Genomic DNA, 21,522 nt, shown 5'->3' with positions numbered 1-21,522 from the left:
GCCTCCTCAGTGCTGGGACCACAAGCACAAGCCACCACTGGCTTTCTCGTGGGAGTTCTAGAGCCTGCACTCCGGTCCCCAAGCTTGCACGGCAATGCTTTATCTCCCCATCTCTTCTCTTAAGTTTTAACATCGTACATACTTTTCATCTGGCCGTAAAGTGCTGCAGTAAGAGTCAGGGCGGTTTACAAAGAAGCCTGTCTTCTTTACCACACTTTCCGCAATCACATTCAGCCGATCGAGAACATTGCACAGCTTACTGGGGGGGAGGGAGGGCAGTGAAAAGATGAGAACTCAGTGTAACGCACATTTACTCTCCCGTCCACCTAAGGCAAACACCACCAACAGTGACAATGCTCAGGGGTCTAACTGTTTGAATCGCGTGGCTTACATAACCTAACACTGAAGTAATTAAGGTTGAAATAAAACGTGTACTCAGCAACAGTAAGACCAGTAACTTAATACCAAATACTGGTACATCCCTCCGTCTTGGCACCAGACATTCCTGTGAGAGGTTTTCAACAAAGCCTTTCCCTCCTCAGTAGCAGTCAGTCAAATCACTACATAACCAGGCAAGGACTGCAGAGTGCAGAGGCAGGGAAAGCAAAATTGGAAAATAAATTAATATGACTGCATCAATCACTTAACTAACACATTCCAAGTAAGTGGGTGCATGTGTGTGCCTGGTGTGTTAATTCCATAAGCCATTCAGGGAAAAAAAACACAACACGTACAAGGCAACAAAGCAGCAGTAAATAAACCCAGAATTTATACGATGCATGGTAAACAATGCAAGGTTCAATGGAAAAAAAAATTCTTACAAAAGATTAGTTGTGAACCAAATCTTGAGAGATGGGAGAGAATCGGAAGCATGTGTCAATGGTGGGGGGGGGGGGGGCGCAACCCTGGGGTGGGACTAGCTAGGCACAAAGATCAGGTTTTCTCAAACATAGCAGCCCCGGATAAGTTAAAGCTATAACACTTTGGAACCTGAAGGTGCCTGATCGACACAGAGAGGAGCTGGAATTTACTATCAGGAGTTACTGAGCGCTCATCTATGAGAGGGGCTGCCTGAAAGCAGAGTCTTCATTAAGAACAGGTAGAAGGAAAAAGGAAGGGGTGAGGATGCACAGGGAAGAGCTTGTGTAAGTGCTCCATGCCACCTCAGCTCGACGCCACCTCAGCTCCGGCTCAGAAAAGGAAGCTAAAGGGGCTGTGTCACCAAGGAGACGCAGCCAGGCTCTCTCACCTCTTGGTGTATTTGGCCATGTCCCAGGGGATGTAGACAATTGTGTGCTCCGGGGGCAGGAACTGGTTAAGGTAGGTGACTGCAGCCACCAATTCTTCACTCAGAATCCGCTCATGCTTCCTCTTCTCTCGCTCCTTTATAAAACATTTGAAATAAGCTCAAAATCTTAAATGTGGAGTAGGAGACATCTCCACGGCTCCGCACATGTTACTACTGCAGGGGACCCAGGTTTGACTCCCAGCACCCACATGATGGTTCACAACCAACCATACCTCCAGTGCCAGGGGAACCTAATACCCTCTTCTGACCTCTGTGGGCACCAAATATACACACAGTGACATACATGCAGGTAAAACACATAAAATAAAGTCAGCAATCTACTTTTAAAAAGTGTAACTATCTGAGTTACAATTACCTTTAAACAGACTTAACCATTTTTTCCTTTCAGCTAGCTCTGTAGCTTGCACCACACCTCACCTTAGTAAGAAAAGTCTGTCTTAAATACTGAAGTGAGAGCCAGTCACTAAATGAAAACAGTAAATGTGAATTGTGAGATTTTTATGGAGTGAGTCAGCTCTGAAGAGCTGGAGGGGCTGGGTCGTCCCTGTTGATCTCCTGCAGCCCCTGTGTGCTCCACGCATGCCTGGCCCATACATTCAGAGTTTATCAAGCCCTTTGCAGCCAGGGGTGCAGAGAAAGCAGCACGCTCTGGACAGGTGATCCCTACACAGAGGCCAGCAGAGTGCACTTGCAAATCCGACACGCCAAACCATGAGGCAGAGGGATAGGTACTTCATCTCCTCCATACTGTGGCAGCATGGCCTGAGGTTGAAAGGCATGCATGGGCCTGAGCCTTCCCTGCCTCCCTGCCTGTGGCATCTCTTGGGTTACTGCCTCTCCCTGAAGAAGGCTGTGCTACTGTGTGGCCCTGGACTGTTGGCACACAGCAAGGCTGTCAGTTTTCCTTGGGAGAGCAGCGTCTCCCTCACAGCATTAAGGTGGGGTTTAAATTATACAAAGGCATGGTGAGTTTTTAGCAGAGTCTTCAAGAAAAATTAGCTATGTGTACCATTACTTTGATTAGGTTCTTCCTTACAAACTGCCATACATACTTCAAAGATGTCACAGCACCACTGCTGACATCAAATGTTTCTGCTGTTTTCAATCATGGTGATTACTTTTCAATTATCACAAACTAAACTAATAACCATTGAAGAAACAAACAAGGGTACATTTTGCACAGCTAAATAAAACAAATACATTATATAAGAATTAAGAACAGGATTAAGAATCAGTTAGGGTGAAAGTGTACTTTGCTTATAGTTTATCTTGGAAAGTTACATATCTGGAATTCTCAAAAGCTCTTTAAATTAAATAGGGAAGTTGATCCTTTCTGAAACTCTTGTGTGAAATATGCCCTTTTGTGAGAGAATGGAAAGAAAAGATTATTTATTGAGCCTTCATGGCCATAGAACCTGCTGTGTTCAGTATTTACTGGGTTAGTGTTGAGATGCTACTCAGTCTCATAAGGGCTGTAGACCCCTTTCACAAGCCAATGCAAACATCCTGCGTATCAGAGGGCCCAAGAGAGGAAGAGGCTCACAACCGGGAATTTGGGAACAGGAAGCCAGAAGTGTTTCCTCGTTACCATCATCCTATGGACACAGTCATCCTATGAACACAGGTAATTCTAGGCACATGGTCATTCTATGATATGGTCATTCTATGGTCACTGGCATCCTATGCACATGGTCATCCTATGGACATAGGTATCCAATGGGCATGGGCATCCTATGGACACTGGCATCCTATGAACACTGGCATCCTATGGACATGGGTATCCTATGGACATGGGCATCCTATAGACACTGGCATCCTATGCACATGATGGACACAGGCATCCTATAAACAAGGGCATCCTATGGACACTGGCATCCTATGAACACTGGCATCCTATGGACATGGGTATCCTATGGACACTGGCATCCTATGGACATGGCCATTCTATAGACATGGTCATTCTATGGACACAGTCATCCTATGGACACAGTCATCCCATGGACACAGGCATCCTATGGATGCAGGCATCCTATGGACGCAGGCATCCTATGGACACAGGCATCCTATGGACACCAGCACCTATGAACACAGGCACTCTTTGACGACTTAACCACAACTTACCAAGACTTCTACCAAGTGAAAAAAAGAAGTATTTTCTTGTTATTATAAACAAAATTACTGATCACAGAACTAAGGATGTAGCTTAGTGGTTGAGCTCTTGCCAGGCATATGTTCAAGTCTGTTGCCACCTGATTGGCTGCCTTGCAAATAAACTCTTTCTCTTTTGCAAAACTCCTTTCAAACTACATTGGCAGACTACAGGGAGGCAAAGCAGGCCTAGTTCAGTGAGTTTCAATCACATAAATTAAAAAGCACTTTTAATGTGTACAATTAACAGAGAATTCCAAGCACTACAGGTTCAGGGTTCTATTTAACGAGGACTTTTCAATTACACTCTATAAAGCATGAACAAGATCTAGTTCTAGGTATATGTTTCAGTAATAGCTCATCACTCACAGCTCTAACAGTAATTTTCTTCTATACTAATAATATATACTTACTGGGAAGCACTCATAATTATCACAGTTCTTTACAGTGGCAGGAACTGAATCTAGGGCCTTCCACACATAGACAAGTGCTCTACCACTCAGCGGCATCTGCCTCTACCCTCACTAAACTGCTTAGGCTGGACTAAAGTTCACTCTGTAGCCCAGGTATGGATCTTAAACTTGTGATCCCCCTGCCTCTGCTTCTTGAGTAGCTGGAATCATAGGCCTGTGCCACCAGGGCTAGCAGCAAATCAACAAATGTTTTCACTAAAGTTTTCACGTTCATTTTCAACTTTGTACATTATGGCTACTTTTCAATACTGAATCAAAGCTATGTGTTATCAGTTCCAGCTCACATTACTCCAAGCAGACAGGGAATGAGACGTGAATAAACAAGTTCTTCATTAATGTGGATTAATGTGTGCAGACATTATAGTCATCTTCGTAATGACTATCAAGTCAATCCCTGGCTGCATGTGATCACAGAAACCAAAGGAAAGGACACTGCCTGTGTCCCTGCCACTGTGGGACCATACATTCCTCCACGCTCTTGAAGAAGCACACATAGGACACACGCTGTTCCCTGAGCCGTGCGTTCAGCTGCACTGCACAGGCCCCTCTTGGGAAGGTGTCCACCTCCTCCCTCGCCTGGCCTTCTGTGCTCTAACCTCCGTACCTCTAGACCCTGTGTGCTCCGGTTCAGCCCCCTTTCCCACCCTCCCACCTCAGATCCTGGGATCCCAGGAGCTGCTCTGCCTTCAATATTTCCCACCCAGAGCCTCCTTTGTTTTCAGATTGCTTTCATGTTAAATGCTCTTCCTCACAGGTACTTCAAGCCACCAACTGCTCTACTCTCTCCAAAAGCCCTTCCTTCTCTCTTTCTCCTCAGCACACTCAGCTCTCACTGTCCACAGCAGCCATACCATTGCCAATATCCAAAGGCATCCATCCTATCTTTCTTAGGTATCTGTCTGGCAAACCTAAATGAACCCAGTTACCTCTTTTTATCTATGCTTGTATGCCCATGCACTGCCCTGCTGGGAAAAGGCAGGCAGTAGCAGAATGGTCCATTTAAGAACCACTTTTGTTGCCGGGTGTTGGTGGCACACGCCTTTAATCCCAGCACTTGGGAGGCAGAGGCAGGCGGATCTCTGAGTTCGAGGCCAGCCTGGTCTACAAGAGCTAGTTCCAGGACAGCCTCCAAAGCCACAGAGAAACCCTGTCTCGAAAAACAAAAACAAAAACAAAAAAAAAGAACCACTTTTGTCAACCTGACACTGACTCTTATGCTGTCTGAATGTTTCCTGTCAAGTTACACCAGACTCTTCTGTTCCTGTGAAGCCTCCCCACTGTAAAGCAATGACTTTTACATTAAAGAGAAATTGAAAGGTGCCAGAAAGGAGCAAGCACATGCCCCCTACACACACACACACACACACACACACACACACACACACACACACACACGCAAGCACGCACCCACGCACGCAAGCACCCATGGGCACATGTACCTAGGTACACACATGCATGCACATGCACACATTCATACACAGGCACACACATGCATGTACACACACATGCAAACACATGTACACAGGTACACACACAGGCACACACATGTACACATGCACACACACAGAGGTACACAGGCATACACATGCATGTACACACACATGCAAACACATGTGCACACGCACACACAGGCACACACATATACACAGGCACACACATGCATGCACACACACAGAGGTACACAGGCATACACATGCATGTACACACACATGCAAACACATGTGCACACACACACGTACACAGGCACACACATGCATGCACACACACACAGAGGTACACAGGCATACACATGCATGTACACACACATGCAAACACATGTGCACACACACATGTACACGGGCACACACATGCACGCACACGCACACACACACACAGGTACACAGGCATACACATGCATGTACACACACATGCAAACACATGTGCACACACACATGTACACGGGCACACACATGCACGCACGCACACACACACATGTACACAGGCACACACATGCACGCACACACACACACAGAGGTACACAGGCATACACATGCACGCGCACACACACCCACGCACACACACACAGAGGTACACAGGCATACACATGCACGCACACACACACACATGTACACAGGCACACACATGCACACGCACACACACGCACGCACACACACACACACAGAGGTACACAGGCACACACACACGCACACGCACACACACAAGAGGTACACAGGGACACACATGCACGCACACGCACGCACACACATGTACACGGGCACACACACATGCATGCACACGCACACACACACATGTACACGGGCACACATGCACACGCACACACACACATGTACACGGGCACACACATGCACACACACATGTACACGGGCACACACACGCACGCACATGCACACACACACACATGTACACGGGCACACACACACCAGGGTGCGCATGCCCTTTTCTTCCAATTGAACGCCCTTCTTTGCTTCTCGATTGGCAGCTATGCTTTGGGCCAGCATTGCCTCCCTCACACTGGTAGTTTCACAAAGGCAGGAACTGTTTGTACAATTGCCTTCATAAGTATAAAACTGCCAAAATACTGGCTAAGTAATTAAATGGACAAGGATCCCTTGGTTTGTTATTATTGTTGACTATTTTTAACTAAACTGACATTTGCTAACCAACCTCTCAGAATAATCTCATATACCAGTATGTTGCTGGCCACTGCCACAGACACAATATAATAAAGCCTTTTCATTGATATTCTCAAGGTCTTCTTAGCCACTGGCTGAGGTTCTTTCAATTCGCTTGGGTACAATGGATTTATATAAAGTTGGATAATCTTGCCCTCTACCCTAGGCCTCTGACCTGCACACATGGTATGTGGACCAGTCAGTATACTCTGATGGAGAAGCTGAGAACTGAGAGACATTATTCTATCTTGCCTAAGCTTCTCACGGGCCCACCTGATTCTGGAACCTCATTCCTGTATAAAGCCTTTTGTCCTATTGTAGGGTAAAAGGACCAGGCAAAAAAACCCACCTTGACCCTGAACCAGAGCCAGTCAAAGAAACACACTTTGGCCTTGAAACCACAGCCAAAGAAACACACTCTGTCCCTGACCAACTCGGTACAAAACCAACCAATCCCTGAGCATAAAATATAGCCAATCTCTGAGCTTGTCCAAGTTCAGGGGATTGAAATCTGACCAGTTCCCACCCTGAAAGCCTTCTGCATGGAAAAACTCCACCCTAAGAAGCCCTATGTAAGCCCCGTGCTTGTTCAGTTGGCAGGGGCCCTGTCCACCCTGGCAGAGGCAGCCACTTTCCTGAGAACCTCCCTCTGAAATAAATCTCTTGAATGAGTTTTGGGTAAAGAATTTCTTTTGCCACAGCAGAGAAGAATCTGTGCTGGGAGACTCCCTTAGCAAAGTGGATCAGAGCTCAGCTGTAACAGTTTTCTCAGAGGGAGAAGAATGGGATTGCCAAATCCTGTAGGAAGATGATCCCGCACCTGAACAGGTATAGCCTGACTTCCAACAGTCGGGATACTCTTCTCCTCACAGCTGTAGGAGTCCAGGATGCCTTCCCTTTCACAGCTTTATGCATAGCCTGACTTCTAACAGTCGGGATACTCTTACAGCCTGACTTCCAACAGTCAGGATACTCTTCTCCTCACAGCTGTATATACAGCCTGACTTCCAACAGTCGGATACTCTTCTCCTCACAGCTGTATATACACCCTGACTTCCAACAGTCGGGATACTCTTCTCCTCACAGCTGTATATACACCCTGACTTCCAACAGTCGGGATACTCTTCTCCTCACAGCTGTATATACACCCTGACTTCCAACAGTCGGGATACTCTTCTCCTCACAGCTGTATATACACCCTGACTTCCAACAGTCGGGATACTCTTCTCCTCACAGCTGTATATACACCCTGACTTCCAACAGTCGGGATCCCCTCCCCTTTCCCTCCAGAGCTGTAACACCACACCTGCTGCTCCACATTGGTTTGCAGTTCTTATAGACTGCCAAGGAAGTGAGCTGTATGAAGGTGAGGGTTAGCAGCTTCATCTATATTCCCAAGTTGTTCTGAGACAAAGGGATTTAATGCAGACCCAGTTCACAGGAGGAAGTCAGGAGCCTGGTAGACCAGATCACCCTTCCTTCCAGAGGGATCTACTTCTGGTCCCCCAGGGTGGGACAGAAGGAGCCACATGAAACCTGAGGCCAAGGAACAGTATGATAAACACAGTAAGTGGGCAGGGCAGACACCTCTCCCTCCCTCCCCCATCCTCCTCCTTCCCCTTTCTCTGGGGAAGACAAAGCACTGCCGCTGATGCCTTCTGTCTGAGGAAAGGTGGCCCAGCATATTTGATGAGCACATCATACCTTCACTAAATTCAAGATGATGATGGGGGAGCCAAACCTCTGAAGCATCTGGTCAAAGTGAAGAGCAGCTACATGTGCGAAGGGGTCTGCCTGGTCCACTGAGAAGAAGAAAGGGGGATAAGTGCCTGAATGGAACTGTGAGGCAGAAATAAAAGAAGTGCAGGCTTTTCAAAGACGTTCAAAAGAAATACAATTCGACTAACCCGGCACCTTCATTTCCCAAATCTCAAGGCACTCACCGGACACTCATTCAGCATATACTTATTAAATCTGAATGACTCTGTCATTTCTAAAGCAACATAACATGCGATTTACTAACAGTTAAAACTAAGGATGAATTCACTACAGAAAGCTAATAGAAGTCACTCCTCCATACGCTCCTCCTCAAAGGACCAAATCTCCCCAAACCCAACCACTTATTATGTGACAACAAGCATCATCTTGAATGACAGCAGACAAAAGCAACTCCCAGCACACTGGCCCACGCACATGTAATAGGTGGTTTAGGCATCATAGTTGAGATGTCTTGGGACCAGTATAAGGGAACCGATCCTCTAACTTGTACATAAGAAGAGTAGCTGCCTGCAGTAAAAGACATCACAGAAGCATCGCAGAGGATCTGCTCAGTCTCCACTTCATTTGCAACATCACCCTGGAAAGAATGGAGTAATTAAAGATGGGTTATGTTCTTAGAAGTTTTAAATGAAAAATTCTGAACATGTATGAAATTATAACTTCTATTCTTTTTACACCTTAAAAGAGGTCGCCCACACACCATCAATAAATGAGTACCCACTGGAATAAGCAGATTAAAGCACGATAAAGAAAAACAATTAATGACAGCAGAGAATAGGTTGGAAAAATCAAATTAGTTACTCAACACAAATAGCAAATAGAAATTTGGCCAGTATAAGTGGTAGGATGGCAGAGGAAAGAAAAACAATTATGTAAAATTATTCAGGAGATTAAAAAAACCACAAGGGTCTAAGAAATTACAATCTGACAACCAAAGAGCAGATGTACCTGTGCACACACACACACACAAATATCCATTAGGATGTTAAGAAGTTAATTGATTAGGGTTACAAAGCTGATGTGAAAGATTGAAGCATTACAGCAATGTGGTCTGTTGCCTTACCTCACAGTTTGCACCTCTCTTGAGAAAACGAGTCCCAGCAAACTTACTGGATCTTCTGGCTATGAGAGTCACATACACTGGTCGCCCATAGATTAAGAGCTCTTAGAAACCAAGTTAAAGCATCATCACTTGTGGTTGGCACAGAAAGCCACAACAGCCATTATCCTTTATGCATTTAATACATCTTGTCCAATAGCTTCAAGACACCAAAAGCCCCACCAAGAATGTAATAGCACAGTGCCCAGTGGTTCCTCAGATATGTCCGGGTCTGATGACAACACCCAACCTGCTCAAGTGGTAATTTTTCTGACTCTCCCTGGAAATATACAAGTTACTGTATATGTCCCTCCCTGTAACCAAGTAAAATGTAGGAAGTACAACTAACCCTTCCTTACTTGTTAGTATAATATGCCTCCCCACAAGGGCATGTGTCGTTTAATGTTAAGGGTAAGTTAAGGAAAAGTTGTTAATACTGAGGAAAGCAGTAGGTATAATACTGAAAACACAATCCAAAGGCTGAATGTGTCACCACGAACTGCTTGATCAACATACAGTGTCCTCTTGTTTAAGTCATCTTACTTAGCTGAGTTATACTCTCATCTACTGATAAATGGATCAAAAAGCTATAGATTGAACAACCCTGGTTTAAAAAAAAAAGCCTTGAAATTGGAAGTTTTTTAGTGCCATTATGACCCCAAATTGTAAAATTCTATACCTGAACTTGTGTTATGGGTCAATCACAACATAAGTATCCTAAAAATATCACATAAATATCTTCAGTCCTAATGTTCAAGGTATATATGAAACATAAACGAACCTGAAGCCCATTCTTGAGTTATCTAACGTTTAGGCAAATATTCTAAACTCTAGAAATCCAAACTCTGAGACACCTCTCTCTGGTCATGAGCATCCTGGGAAAGTGAATCATTAGCCTGTACGGCTGCCGGGTTGCCGGGAGGATGAGCTGAGGTAACTGGTGTAAAATGTCTGGTGCCTGGCCTGTCGGAAACACTTAATAAACAGCAATTACTCCTATCACCACACAGGCTTCCAGAATTCATTAAATGACTGATCACCAAGAGCCCAGACTCATCATTCCAACTAATGAGCTTTAAAATGATAATCTACGATGCCGTTTACTATTTTAAAAACAAAATTTTTTATAATTACCATATGCCAGGCCCTGAGCAAATAGAAAGCAGGCTAGAGCCACACTTTAGAAATGGTCCTCAGATACTGTAGCACATTCTCCTTGGTGGTGAAACAATCACACTCTTCCCAGAAGATTGTATTTTTGGAAAGAGACCAAAGTGATTCAGGACCTACTTTTGTCAGGCGGCTGAAGTGGTTATAAAGTACTGAGCCAGGTGCCCCCCACCCCCTCTGTTTCAGTCTCTGGTTCTGCCTCCTCCTACATGCCCACCACACCCCACCTCACCCGCCACCACTATCACAGAAAAAGCAGCACTGTGGCTCTTCAAGGCTTTGCCCTGAGGCTGCCCCTACCACTGAACGCTCCAGAGAGGATAAGAAGGCGCAATGATGGCCACCTCACCCACTTAAACTATTCCTTTCACGATTTTACTGTAGGCTTTCAAAAGCCTAAGATGGAAGGAGAAAGTATCAAGCAAAAACTGAATTCACAAATACCCTCTGTTGTCTCAAAGAGTACCAAGGGGAATGAACCACTGCTAGGTCGCATGTCCTGCCTGCCTCCTCACAACATAACGACAGCCTGTTGGAAGCTTTCACCATTAGTGAGAATTAATGAAAAGTTAACCTGAGGAGGAAAACCACGTTGGCATCAAAGTGAGCTCAATGGCCTCACTCAGGGATCAACCCGCCCTTCCCAAGGCAGGTCTCTACCTCATCAAGCCTCAACCACTACTGCAGCCTTTTCTATACATGTCCCTCACCCCATTTTAATTCATGCAGCTGGAAAATGGCTGTCAACTCAAGCTTCATGGACTACTTTATACATGCCGCCTTCCTGAGCTAAACTTTCCTGAACCAAACTGATGAAGGCAACCTGGTGAGCAGCAACTGACCACTGAGGCAAGCTAGTCCTACTCTCATCTTTCCCATGTCGTCCTGTGGTGTTTGGAAAACAATGGCCCCCATAGGGAGTGGCACTATTAGGAGGTGTGGCTTTGTTGGAGTAGGTGTGTCCTTGTGGGAAGAAGTGAGTCACTGCACGGGTGGGCTTTGAGGTCTCTTATGCTCAAGCTACACCCAGGGAGACAGTTTACTTCCTGTTGCCTGTGGCTCAAGATGTAAAATTCTCAGCTCCTTCTCCAGTGCCATGTCTTCTTCATGCCTGCCATGATGATGGACTAAATTCTGAACCGTATGCCAGCCCCAACTAAATCATTTCCTTTATAAGAGTTGTGGCCATGGAGTCTCTTCACAGAAATAGAAACCCTAACTAAGACAAATCTCATCTCCCTGGAGTGTACATACACATCAAAAGAAAACAGCTATTTTTTTAGGTCTACCCTCATGGTGCTTGTCCAACTTGTGACCTCTCTCTGTACTCAGTGCTAGGACCTGATTTATGTTTATGGCTTTTGTCAAGGTCTGTTCTCATGAGCCTGCCACGTTCTTCCCACCTAACAGGCATTACATTCCTTCTCCAGACATTCACGATCCTCACTGGCTATAGTAAAATACTGTGCACATGGCTCTTTTATCCTTGATATTCATAGTCTTTCTGGGCTCACAGAGTCTGCACTCTTCATTGTATTTCTACTCACATGACGAAGTTTTCCTGCTGGCTAGTTTTATGTCAACTTGACATAGGCTAGAATCATTTGAGAGATGGCAACCTTGATTGAAAAAGGCCTCAATGAGACTGGGCTTCAGGAAAGCCTGTAAGATATTTTCTTAATTAGCGATTGATGCTGGAGGGCCCAGCCCATTGTGGGTGGAGCCACTTCTGGGCTGGTAGCCCTGGTTCTACAAGAAAGCAGACTAAGGAAGCCAAAAACAGAAAGTCAGTAAGCAGCACCCATCATGGCTTCTACATCAGCTCCTGCCTCCAGGTTTCTGTGTGCTTGAGTTCCAGTCCTGACTTCTTTCCATGATGGTAGTGATGTAGAAGCATAAACCAAATAAACCCTTTGCTCCCCAAGTTAGGTGATGGGTTTGGTCATAGCGTTTCATCACAGTAGTAGTAACCTTAACTAGTGTAGGTACACAGGTTGGCAATTAATTATACTCTTATAATGTATGATCTTTCTACACACTGGCACAGCATAATGATGCGCATCTTAAGTGTTTTTAAAAAGGATACTTGACTGCCCACAGAACCCATGAATAATATACAGCAGCCAGTCACGGTGCACAGTGGTTTTAATTATATCCAGAAGTTCACCGTTCCACACATACTTCATATAAGGCTCACTGGAGATCCCAAATACACCTGAAAAAACAGAAGTTGGCAAAGAAAAAAATGAGGACATTGACTGACATCCGGCACATTTTTAAGTTCTTCTACTTTTGTTTTTAACATCAGTTTTGGGGAGGAGAAAATAGGAGGGGGAGTTCAAGGTCATCCTCAAGCAAGTTTGAAGCCAGCCTGGGCTACAGGAGTCCCTGCAAGAGAGGAGCAATCAGAGCATGCCCAGGGGCGGAGGGAGGGAGGCAGTGTTTCATCAGACATTCTCCAACTCTGCCACTTTACACAGTGATTTAGTATTAAGATGGCTGAGGTGACGCCATCTTGCCCTGACTTTGTTTAGTGTCTCTCTAGACCCTCCTTGGCCTTCCACCCCAGCCATGTCCATTTGGCAACGCTTTTGGGGCTGTCCATGCCCTGACCATAGTCCAGATGTATTAACCAGAGTAAGTGATGTTTGTGCAGGACAAAACATAAAACTAAAATACCTAAGAATACCCCCTTCAAACACTGACTTAATTATGTTTTTTTTTTGTCTTTAAAAGTGCTGTACCCCTGAGCTCTAGCACCAAAAGACTTTTCAGAGGCATCATTCCTCTCTTGGTCACCTCCTAACAAAGGGACATAGATACTTTTAATTGGCTAATTAGTGTGTTTGCCAATAGCTACTTCAAGTAGGACTTTGTAGCATCTCCATAGTCTGTAAGCCAGAAATGCTCCTGTTCATCTCAGAGATGTTTGCACTGAAGAGCTTATATGAAGTCCTTAACACACTTCCTGGTGCGCCGGAGACTTGGTGGAGATTTTGTCAAACCTCCCTCACTCCCCGTTTCCTACCAGTTTCCCTAAGTGCAAGGCCAGGGGCAACAGTCAGCTGAAAACAGGCTGGGCCCCTTCCCACACATCCTTCAGGGTCAAACCTCCATCTATTTTAGAGCGCATTCTGCCTCTACACCTGCATCTTCATCATTAACATTTAGGCTGCATGAAGCAAGGGACCCAAAGCTATCACTTGCTTACAACTTTTCCACAGTTGGCCTTCTTCAGCTAAAGCACTGTAACTTTGCACTTGAAAGGACTCTGTCACAACATTCACAATAACAAGTCGTTGCTTTGCTAGTTCTAGACCAAACCCAGAAATCTGGCAATAAAGGTGCTGACTAAGGTGCCGAAGGGCACTGGGTGCCTGGCTTAGTCAGATCCAGGGACCCCTTAGGCTAGTCATACTGGCTCTAGCAATGGCCTGATGGTGCCAGGCAAGAAGCTGGGCCCGAGAGAGACGGCTATGTCAAGCTGAGACCAGTCACAGTATCAGTGGCCTCTGGACATTGACTGTTTGATCTTCATCTCTGGGCCTCAGGTTCCTCCTTGGTCTTTATTTCTGTACAACTGGCCTACACCTACCCAGCTGAGGTTTTATGTGGTTCGGAAATTATGTGTCAATATCCAGCACGTAACAGGCAACCCATGGTAATTTTTGCCCCAGTCTTGACTCATAATTGACTACTCTCTATGAAGGAAAATAAGATGGTGTGCACTCTACAGTATTCAAAGAGTAATTCTCTATAAAACTTCACCAAAAGACTGGATCTGAATGTGCTCCATTAAAAAATGTATGAACAACTTCTAGAAACTGACAACATATAATTTCTATCTGGCTTATAAATAAAATCACACGGTGATTAACGATGGCTTTACAAGTGAATCGGTCACGTTCATGTCTCCAAAACAACCCATGTAAGAATAAAGACCACCAAGGGACAAGGAATGAGAAATGTGAGAGCATCTAATGCAGTGTCACATTAGCATATATTAGGTATGCAGGAATCACCTACCACTGCCACCCTGTGTAATTAACCCTTCATCTTCAAAGATGTCAAAGCTCTCCTGGCGAGTCTTGGATGTTTCGGACTTTAACATCTCCAGGGGCATTCGCAAGACGGTAAGATTATATTGAAGCGAGTGGGACAAATCATAGCTGTAACTGAGAAGAGAATTCAGATGTAAGAATTTACACAAGCAAAGATATCTCACAGTCTTGACTCCCAAGAGGAATTACAATCTGTGAGCTAAATGACTTTGCACCTGTTCTTTCACTTGGAAGCAACGCTATTAAATGAGCACTTCAAACCACAGCCAAATACAAACACGACTGGAAATTAAACAAAAACCTCACCACCCAACTTACACATTTGCACTAGAAATAGTTATGACGTGGATCATGTATGTTCATTGAGTGGTACAACATGTTTTGTTTTGTTTTGCTTCGTGATGATATCAATCTAAGTCTGATATCACATAAGTTGAGCTTTCCCATGTCCATGAATGTGCTTCTACAGATAGTAAAGTACAGCATCGTCATCCACAGTGCATGGCTCTACCACAGCTTACACCTTAGCAGACGTAACTACAAAGTTATAATGTATAAGCATATAATGTAAGCTACTACAGTGAAACATGTTCTAGGAAAATAAAAATCATATAAAATTACAACAGCCTCTGTATAAATAAAATTTGGTCTTTGGACCAAAAAAAAAAAAAACCCTATGATAATTCTGATTTCATTAGATCAACATTTTTTTCCTTTTACTGGAAATAGGATTTTTCTCACATAACATAACCTGATTACCCCTACCTCTACTCTCCCAGCTCCTCCCTACCTCCCTCCCATCCAGATCCACCCCCTTTCTGTCTCTCATTAGAAAACAAATTGGCTTCTCTATGGGCCAATAATACAATAAATATAAATTATAAAAAAACTAACACACAGCTGGGTGTTGGTGGCACATGCCTTTAATCCCAGCACTCGGGAGGCAGAGGCAGGTGGATCTCTGTGAGTTCGAGGCCAGGCTGGACCGACAGCCTCCAAAACAGAGAAACCCTGTCTCGTAAAAACCAAAAAAAAAAAAAAAAAAAAACTAATACACATGAATTGGACAAGACAAACAGGGAAAAGAATCCAAGAGAAGGCACAAGAAACAGAGACTACTCATTCACACACTCATGAATCCCATAAAGACACTAAACTGGAAGCCATAATATATATGAAAGGGATCTTATATATATAATAAAAAATAGTAAGATAATTAAAAAATAAAAGGAAGAGCCCTGGCATGACATTATGAGACAAGGAACTTCAAATTTGATGTAGAGTTCATTTTCTGTTGGCCATCTGCTGCTGGACACACAGTCTACCCTTAAGAGTAGTTTGTTTTCCCAGTGAGACTCCCTTGAAGGAAACAAAATTTTCATTTGCAAGTGGTTATCAATTGGGGATGAAGACATGTGTTCATTTCTCCCTTCATTTTTAGCACCTCAGCTGGTAGAAACCTCAACTGGTGCTACCATGGTCTCTGTGAATTCATATGTGCAATAAAGATCAACAACTCTTAAGTATTTCTAGTTACCCATTATAACACAGAATTTCAGAAGCTATCTCAAAGGTAAGTGTAATATTTAAGCAATATCTTAAGTATTACAATTCTCCTGGAAGAGCCACACACATTAATTATTATTTCTCCAGTTTATTTCCATAATTTGACTGCAATGAATTCCAGTTTTGTCTATAAAAGTAGGTTTTAGCACCTTTGCCTAACAGATCCATTTACTAGCACTTAGCCTAGAGGGGAGATGGGCTGATTAAGAAGCTGGTTTCCAGTTGGGCACGGTGGTGCAAGCCTGAGATCCCAGCATGTGCAGCCTGAAGCATGGTGGTGCCGGCCTGGTGTGGTAGTTTAAATGTAATTGGCCCCCATAAGCTCATAAGGAGAGGCTCTATTAGGAAGTGTGGCCTGGTTGAAGTAGGTGTGGGATTGGTAGAGGAAGTTGTCTCAGTTCCCATCCTGCTGTCTGGGGATCAAGATGTAGAACTCTCAGCTTCTTCCCTAGCACATGTCTGCCTGAGTGCCACCATGTCCCCCATGATGAAAATGGACTACACCTCTGAAACTATAAGCCAGCCCCAATTAAATGTTTTCCTTTATAAGAGTTGCTGCAGATATGGTATCTCTTCATAGCAATAGAAAACGTAACTAAGATCCCTGGGATCCCAGCATGTGCAGGCTGGGAAAGGTTCAAGTTCAGACCCTGCCTGGCTACATAGTGAGACCCTGTCTCAAAACACCACCACCAACAACAAGCTAGTCTCTGGTTTTCAACAATCAATTCGTCCTGCTTAAAGTAACTCTTTTATTACACATGAGTCTTGGGAGTGTAGCATAACCTTCTTCAAACCCTACTTACAAAACCCAAAAACTGGAAGTATTTTAACTTAAGGAATGACTGGATTAGAGTTCAGTATGGCCAGGAGTGACATAGGAGCCCATTAGAAACTGTGCACCCAAGCTTCAGTATTAACTCAGACACTATAAGCATAAAATTACACAACCTTATGAAAACTAGATAATAAAGACAAATGCATGGAAATACACAACCACTAAACACTTGAGGATAAAAATCACTTCATTGAGAACGCTTTGTTCTATAATGTAATAATTTTAGCTTTACATAAAGAAACATTGACTCTATTAACAACTAAAGACAAACCTTTAAAGATACAAAGCACCTGGTTTGTGCACAGCACTGATGTGTGCAGACACTGCAGGCCCTCTCTCCAGTCCTGATTGGTGAAGGTTCTCTCTCTCTCTCTCTCTCTCTCTCTCTCCCCTGGTCTGACTTGGGTGCTGATTGGTAAAGGCTCTGTCTCTCTCTGGCCTGACTCATGTCCTGATTAGTGAAGGCTCTCTCAGGTCTGACTCGGGTCCTGATTGGTGAAGGCTCTCTCTCTCTCTCCCCTAGCCTGACTTGGGTGCTGATTGGTGAAGGCTCTGTCTCTCTCTGGCCTGACTCAGGTCACTATTGGCAAACACTGTTTTGCAGTCTACCCTTCAGTCTGGACACTACAGCAGACAGAATCATCTTTTTAATCACAGTACTAATTTCTGCCCAGCCTGCACGTTGGTCCCATCACCATCTTACCACTGTCATAACAGTCTGCCATTTGCTTATTTGATTAATTATCTGTTTGGTTTGTCTGCTTGCTAGCTATGTTAAACAGATCTCCACAAATCTCTCTATACCAAAAGAGATTTCTATTTTCTCTCCCAAAACATTCTTATGTAAAACTATTAATTTATCAGTGTCACAATATTTTACGTATTTCTAATTAATTTCTACTTGATTTTGCCAGATCACGGAAACTGAACTATGGCACTGTTACAACTCTGCATTACAATTTCATTTTTATAATTTAAAGTTCCAAAATGAGATTGTTTCATAGTGATTTTTTATAGTGATAACAAATACCTTTAAACTCATCCATTTAAATTTTCAAGAATCAGGTCTTTTTAAAGGAAGAAATTCATAGAGTTTAATGATTTTAGATGAAATAATCTAGTTATTTATTGTATTCCAATTCTTTCTATAATCTAATAAAATTAAAGTGACTAATACAAGTAAACTTAGGCTCAAACTTACCTAAAGTAAAAATTGCTAGAGAGATCCACATTTTGAAATATCCTTAGGTATCTAAAAAAAATGGAAGCATGTTAAGAACATGAAATGTTATTATTTTTCATGGCTTAACATACAGTCAGGGTATCCTTACATTAGTAAGTGTGCTCACTGGGCTGAGGAACCGCAGCCATGTCTGGCATGGGTATGCATATGCCAACCATCCCTTGAGACCCTTAGCTTACTTGTGTAGTGACAGTATTCTCAAATGGGTAGGGCATAGGCTGGGAACAAGGGAGAAATAAAGACAGTTTGGTTGTTCCAGTGAGCTGTACAAATCATCAGATGATAGAGAAAAGACAGTTACAAAGTTGACAAATTCTGTGGGTTACAGAGCTTTAAGTTGGAAAGAATTTTAGCATGAAAACAGATGAGGGTAGTGGGTGAGTGTGCAGGTAAGCAGGGGCTGGGTGGTGGGTGTCCCTCCATAGTACTTCTGCCTTGTTCCCTTCAGACATGGACTCTCACCCACCCTGACCCCAGAGCTTGCTGTTTTCCCAGCTAGAATGGCTGCCAGAGGGTCCCAGTGATGCTTCTGTCTCCTCGCCCTCTAGCTCTGGGGTTAAAGAGCCTGCAGTCACACCTGGATTTTTATGTTGCTGTGTCCTCATGCTTGGGTAGTAAACACTTCACTCATGGGGCCATCTCTCCAGCCCTAACGCCCCCTTTTAATGCAGAGCAATGGGAATAACACAGATACCTCAGTAGTTTGGCTGAAAATGTTACAAGCATAAGAAATAATCAGACAAATCCATATTGTGGGACCTTTTACATGACAGTAGTCATGCAGGACCCTTAAAAATGTGTAAGTCATCAAAGAAAAACTAGAAGACCTGCAGCTGGGCAGTGGTGGCGCACGCCTTTAATCCCAGCACTTGGGAGGTAGAGGCAGGAGGATCTGTGAGTTCCAGGCCAGCCTGGTCTACAAAGTGAGTTCCAGGATAGCTGGGAATACAGAGAAACCTGGTCTTTAAAAAAAAGGAAAGAAAGAAACAAAGAAAGAAGGGAAAATTAAGAAAGAAAAGAATAACTAGGGGACTGTTGTACATTTCAGAACCAATATAACAGGTGCAACCTGTGAATTTCAATTAGATTCTGAAAGAAATGTGTGCGTATACACACATACACAGCTATAAGGGCTTTATTGGAACAATTTTAGGAAGGATATGGACTATAAACTAAGGGTACCAAATTAATATTAAATTTAGGGTCTCTTGATATAAATTAAGTATCACTTGTCAGAAATGCTTGGGACCAGAAGTGTTTCATATTTTGCTCTTTTTAGAATATACATGTAAACACATGAAGTAACCTGGGAATGGAACTCAAGTCTAAACACAGAATTAAATTGTGTTTCTCACGCACCTTATTATTTTATACAGCCAGTGAGTGTACCTGCTTTGACTGTGACACGTCATTGGAAGTGGGCTGTGGGTTCGCCATGTGACATCATGTCAGTGCTCAGGACAGCTTCAGATTTCAGGTTTGCATATTAGGCTTTCTCAGTGACGCAACTTAGAAATGGAGTTTGCATATGGGTTTAGGAGAGGGGAGGCATACGTCTAAGCAGAGGGGCCTCGTGTGGGGTTAAAGAAGTGCATACTGGTGGTCACTTGGCTGTCTTTATTCCATGATTTTCTGTGGATCTCAAATATCTTAGAGGTTTGGTGAAATTAGTGGAGATTTGGGAATGTGAGATAAATTATCATCAAATTGATACATTAAAGTTAGAAGCATTTAGTTGATGTCATATAATTAAAATTAGAAGAAATCTTTATAGTTGGTAGTAGTTTAGAACTTAGTTATGCTCTGTCATGTTGTTTAATATAGTGATTGAATAACCTTAAAATGAAAGTATCTTATTATTTATACTGTGGAGTATGTAGACATTATCCACAATAGAGTATCCCTGTCTAAACTGTTACAAAAGACTTTTACAGTCATGAACAGAAACTGGAATTTTAACCCAACATTTGATGTTTTTATTAAACATTTGTATTTTTCTGGTTCTACTGCTGTCAGAAATAAATAGAAAGTTGTCAGCACTAGTACATACCTAGCTTCGTCGGGATGAGTAATCCGAACCGAGTCATTGGGAATATAAATCATATTTGTATCTTCAATCTTATATATCGCATGACCTCCAATGTCTGCCATTTTCCTCCTCTTAGTTATTAACACAATATAGTAGCCTTCTAAAAACCTGACAAAACCTGTGCAGTAATAAATATGATGTCATATTATTTTAGATACATATTTACCAAAGACTTTACACATTTCCTACTTTAATATTTTCTTTACAGCATATAAATTTTTGTCACTTATATAGCCTAGAATATTACTGGGGGGCTGGCGATCAGTTCAGTTGGTAGAGGGCTTGCCTAGCATGTGCAAAGCTATGGGTTCAGTCCCCAGCACTGCATAAAATCAGGCACAGCAACATGCACCTATCGTCTCATCCCTTGGGACGGAAGCAGGTCATCTTCAGCTGTATGGTGGCCAGTTATCCACACTATGTACTCTATGCACATGCTGCATATCTAACAGTATACTCTTTATACATGAGACAGGGTCATGTAACCTATGCTGGCCTCAAACTCCTCTGGCCTTCACAGTTACCAAGCATTCACATGGTACACAGACATGCATGTAGACAAAACACTCATACATAAAGTAATGAAAATTTAATAAAAATAAATATTTTAAGTTATAGCAAAATAGCATCAAAAGAATAAGGTTAGACTACTAAGTAATTAGTAAGTTAAAAGAAATATTGTACTTAAGACATATTTCTTCTTATCTTTTTTAAGTGTAAAATATTATCAGCACCTGAAGTAGAATTTAACATACATGGAACTTACAATTGACACATATGAACTCATGTGATATTAAACAAGCATGCTAGGACCCATAAACACATATCCAACCAACAAGGATCCTCAAGGACCTAAGACTCTGTAGAAGGCCAGCGTAGAAGCCAATCATGCTGTATTAGTTACTTTGGGTGTTAAGGAAGGAACATTTAGTCTGTCTCACTGAGGAGAGGCAGACCGCATGGTGAATGAGAAATGGCATAGAAGCATTGGGAGGAAGGGGCTGGCTGCACTGCATCCGCAGAGAAAGAGCAGAGAGACAAATTCTGCCCTGAGCTCTCCTCCATCATTCTGAGA

The 21,522-nt window shown here is 43.3% G+C and overlaps 1 protein-coding gene across 1 annotated transcript in view; it reads right to left on the bottom strand.

Moving 5' to 3' along the window:
• The window catches only part of Fig4 (FIG4 phosphoinositide 5-phosphatase), a 101,343-nt gene that overhangs the window by 51,171 nt on the left and 28,650 nt on the right, over window positions 1-21,522 (bottom strand). Inside the window, exons 4-12 of the mRNA XM_005073240.4 lie at window positions 20,409-20,565; window positions 18,317-18,367; window positions 14,677-14,825; window positions 12,737-12,865; window positions 9,445-9,545; window positions 8,796-8,958; window positions 8,307-8,404; window positions 1,250-1,383; window positions 143-259 (exon numbers count right to left, since the gene is read on the bottom strand). Of these exons, the coding sequence (XP_005073297.1) occupies window positions 143-259; window positions 1,250-1,383; window positions 8,307-8,404; window positions 8,796-8,958; window positions 9,445-9,545; window positions 12,737-12,865; window positions 14,677-14,825; window positions 18,317-18,367; window positions 20,409-20,565 (1,099 nt within the window). The remainder of the gene's footprint in view (window positions 1-142; window positions 260-1,249; window positions 1,384-8,306; window positions 8,405-8,795; window positions 8,959-9,444; window positions 9,546-12,736; window positions 12,866-14,676; window positions 14,826-18,316; window positions 18,368-20,408; window positions 20,566-21,522) is intronic.

The sequence above is a fragment of the Mesocricetus auratus genome, unplaced genomic scaffold, assembly GCF_017639785.1.
Source record: "Mesocricetus auratus isolate SY011 unplaced genomic scaffold, BCM_Maur_2.0 Super-Scaffold_100018, whole genome shotgun sequence".
NCBI lineage: Eukaryota > Metazoa > Chordata > Mammalia > Rodentia > Cricetidae > Mesocricetus > Mesocricetus auratus.
Note: the sequence above shows the minus strand (reverse complement) of the source record. Positions and strands in the feature narration are given on the sequence as shown.